The 3,785-nt window shown below is 38.3% G+C and overlaps 1 protein-coding gene across 1 annotated transcript; it reads left to right on the top strand.

Moving 5' to 3' along the window:
* The first annotated feature begins 222 nt into the window (after positions 1–222).
* On the top strand, positions 223–2,457 carry LOC112513541. The gene is made up of 4 exons (XM_025119836.1): positions 223–560; positions 636–734; positions 853–1,017; positions 1,222–2,457. The coding sequence occupies exons 1-4, from the start codon at positions 240–242 to the stop codon at positions 2,203–2,205; spliced, it is 1,569 nt and encodes a 522-aa protein (XP_024975604.1). The 5' UTR covers positions 223–239; the 3' UTR covers positions 2,206–2,457.
* The last annotated feature ends 1,328 nt before the right edge of the window (positions 2,458–3,785 follow it).

Here is a 3,785-nt window from a genome sequence, read left to right as displayed (position 1 = left end):
GTAAAATGAAAACGTTCTCGTTTGAAATATTCCCCATTATATATAGATTTAAAAAAGTGAATGATTTGAAAAAATAATACAAAAGACGTTGGTGATTTTGAGGCTAGGCGACTGGCGAGTTATACTGCATGGGCCTATAATTTGGAAGCCCATCACAAGCCCACAATATATAAACCTAACATAACGCAAGATGTTGATTACTATTCCTTTATCCTTGTTTGCAGAGGGAAGAAACAAAAATGGCGACACTTGAATCACTCAACCTCTCACGCTTATCTCCTCCATTCCAATTTCCCACAAAATTAAATCCCACTTCCACCCCCAAACTTTTCTTCAAATCCCCTCTTTTTACCCCAATTTCTAGAAAATTCCAGGCCTGCTTATCATCAGCAATCCAACACGAGGTTACAGAAGAAGAAGAGGAGGAGGAGAATCTAGAGACAACCCAGAAAGAAGATAATGGAAAGAAACTGCTTTTTGTTCTTAATCTTCCATGGTCTTTCTCTGTCGCTGATGTGAAGAATCTGTTGGGTGAATGTGGACCTGTGGCAGATGTTGAGGTATAATTCACATATCACAGTGTTTCAGTGTTCTATAGTTGTATGAATAATTTTGTTGTTTTTGGTGATTCATAGATTATAAACTGTGAAGAGCATGGGAAAAGAGGGTTTGCATTTGTTACAGTGTCTTCTGGGGAAGAGGCTCTTGCTGCCATCAAGAAACTTGATTCTCATGTAACTTCATTCCTTCCTTTGTCAACTTATAATCTTAATCATGACTTTTTAGTAAGCAACACAGAATTTTAGTGTATATTATCATCATTCCTTCATCAACATAAAAAAGATGCTACAGGATCTCTTCAAGGTTGAATATGCAAAGAAAGCTACACCTCCAAATGAGTTGTTTGCTGATTCCCATTCCAGAGTTGTGTTCAGCCCTTCATCTGGATATGGATTACTCTCATTTGCCTCCAAGGAGGAAGCAGAATCTGCAATTTCTGCCTTCAATCACAGCAAGGTAAGTTGTTTATGAATTTGAATGATGTGTTTCAGATTAGATGCATGACATTTGTTTGAATTCATATAGAATTCCTTTTGGTCAGTAGTGGGAAATCAGGAGTCTGTTTTTGATCAAGACTTGATCAAGGTAAACCAAGTTATAGAATTGGACTTACCATCAAAAATGGAGTTCCTGCTAATTTGATGTGTAACCTCATTGTAGGTTAAGCTCTCTGAATACATTGCCAACAACTATGTCATTCTCTTTTTCGATCTCACTCCAACTGCACATCATCAAGATTTCGGTGTTTCCGTTGCCACAAAACCAATCACGCCTCCATCTTCCTCCCTGATTTCTCTTCCTGTTCCCCCAAAACCACCCTCTACGCCACCGCCCATCTCCGCCACAAACACCCACCTCCAAGAAAAGCTCCTTTACCTTGATTCCTTCGGAATTGACCTAATTCCTCTCCTCACCACCCACCCTCCCCTCATCTCAACTTCCCTTTCCCATATCAAATCCACCATCTCTTTCCTCTCTTCCACCATCCCGCTCGCCCCACCCGCCCTCCACCGCCTTATATCCCTTTGCCCTGAAGTTCTCACACTTCCACTTCCCTCCATCATCTCCACCATCACATTCCTCCTCCGAGAAGCCAATGTCCGCACCCACCACCTTCGCCGCGTCATCCACCGCCGCCCAAGACTCCTCGCCTCTGATGTCAAAACCCGCCTCCGTCCCACCCTCTACTTCCTCCAGGGAACAATCGGCATTTCGGAGATCAACAAACACGCCCATCTCTTATCCAGTTCTGTCGAAGACAAACTCCTCCCACGAATCCAATACTTCAACGAAAAGATCGGAATATCCTACGACGACACAATCTTGATTTTCCGGCGATTCCCGTCGTTGTTTTGTTATAGTATAAAGGACAACCTTGAGCCGAAATTCAATTACTTTGTGGTGGAAATGGGGAGGGATTTAAAGGAATTGGTGGAGTTCCCACAATACTTTTCGTTTAGCTTAGAAAATCGGATAAAGCCAAGGCACCGGCGGTGCGTGGAAAAGAGTGTGTGTTTACCATTGCCGGGGATGTTGAGGTTGAGCGAGAAGCGGTTTCTAGAACGGCTGGAGGAGTGCTGTGGTTCTTCTATGCCGGTGAGGAATTCTCCGTTTTGGTATTACACACATCATAGTGATTACTGACTGGTGATAGTTGTAAAGTCTTGTTATTATTATACATCATTCTTTTCATTTCTGTGTATATATCATCAAGATTCCTGGAAATTGACTGTTTCAAATCAGTCCAATCTCCAAAGGAATTGTAACTTGTACTGTTAATTGTCATATGTCTGAACAAGAATCATCTGCTTAATTGTGGAAGTGGTGTCTTGAAGAGGATAAGACTGACATTCAGATGAAGTGAATTCCATTCAGCCTCTAGTGTTGGGTTGTGAATAAAGCAAAGCAGCAGCTTCCTTATGCTTCTTCCTTTTGCAGACATCATGGGATCAAATGCATATAAAAGTCTGAATTGTGTGCTTAATCAAGCTGTTTTTCACCTTTTTCCTTGTTGAAAACTGAACATAAACATACCAAAGGGCCTTTGGTCTAGTGGTATCGTAGCCCTTGCGAAGGTCAGGGGTTCAAATCTCACCATAAGTGAAAAGGGTGTGTGAGTTTATTTGTTGCATTTGACGTATATATTATATACTTCAAAAAAAAAAATTCACTTCTCCAAAAGTTGACATCTTTGATCTTGTGGAAGATTGAAAACAGAGTCCCAACACTTGAAAAACGCATGGTTTCTTGATGACACTGTTTTAATGAAGCATCTTCTGTTTGATCAAAGATAACAGCATCCATATTGTTGTTATAGCGGTCAAAGTATAAAAAAAGTGGTTAGTTAAATTGTCATATTGAATAGCAGTTATTGCAGCGGTAAAGCGGTCCAAAAATAACAATTCATATAATAATCATTAGAATTATATATATATATATATATATAGCAGTTATTGCAGCGGTAAAACGGTCCAAAAATAACAATTCATATAATAATCATTAGAATTATATATATATATATATATATATATATATATAGGGGTTTAATCAAATGAGAACTAAGTTGTTTATGATAACTGTAATAACCAATCTCAACCATATATTAAAAAAATCAATGGTTAAGATTAAAAAGAATCTTAATTATTCTATTTCTATAAATAAATTAGTGTCATTTAATGAAATTATATGAATAAGGGCAACATCGTCATTTTGTACTTTATTTTATTCAGACCGCGCTCAAATCCGTTAATATTCTCGTTCAATTTCGAATCTAAATATGGTGAATATACTTTCCTGTATTTGAGAGAGACGACCGCCTAAGCCCTAGAGTAATCGCAAGTGCAAGTCTATACATAAACGATGGAGGATGACGAAKGAATAGGTATAATCGGTTTATGTTCTTCATTTTCAATATGAATAATCCAGTAACCCTTGTTTCTGTAATGTGGAATGGTACAGGAAGAAGGAGATTAAAGGCGAAATTGATGTTTAAGTTTTCAAATAAAGAAAGCCAAGCCATTGACCTAGAAACCGATGTTGAAGACCATGTTGATGTTATAGCAATCGAAGAAACAGGTATCATCTCATTACATTCCCTAACACGATTTTAGGTTTAAATCATCAGTTTTAGGGTGTAGTGTTTGTGGTTGTTTGTTTTAAATACTCATATCACATGATTATCACACCCCTATCACATGATTACACCAAAATTTTAACTTATTAAC

Source organism: Cynara cardunculus (assembly GCF_001531365.2).
Source record: "Cynara cardunculus var. scolymus isolate 2C chromosome LG 5, CcrdV1, whole genome shotgun sequence".
NCBI lineage: Eukaryota > Viridiplantae > Streptophyta > Magnoliopsida > Asterales > Asteraceae > Cynara > Cynara cardunculus.
Note: the sequence above shows the minus strand (reverse complement) of the source record. Positions and strands in the feature narration are given on the sequence as shown.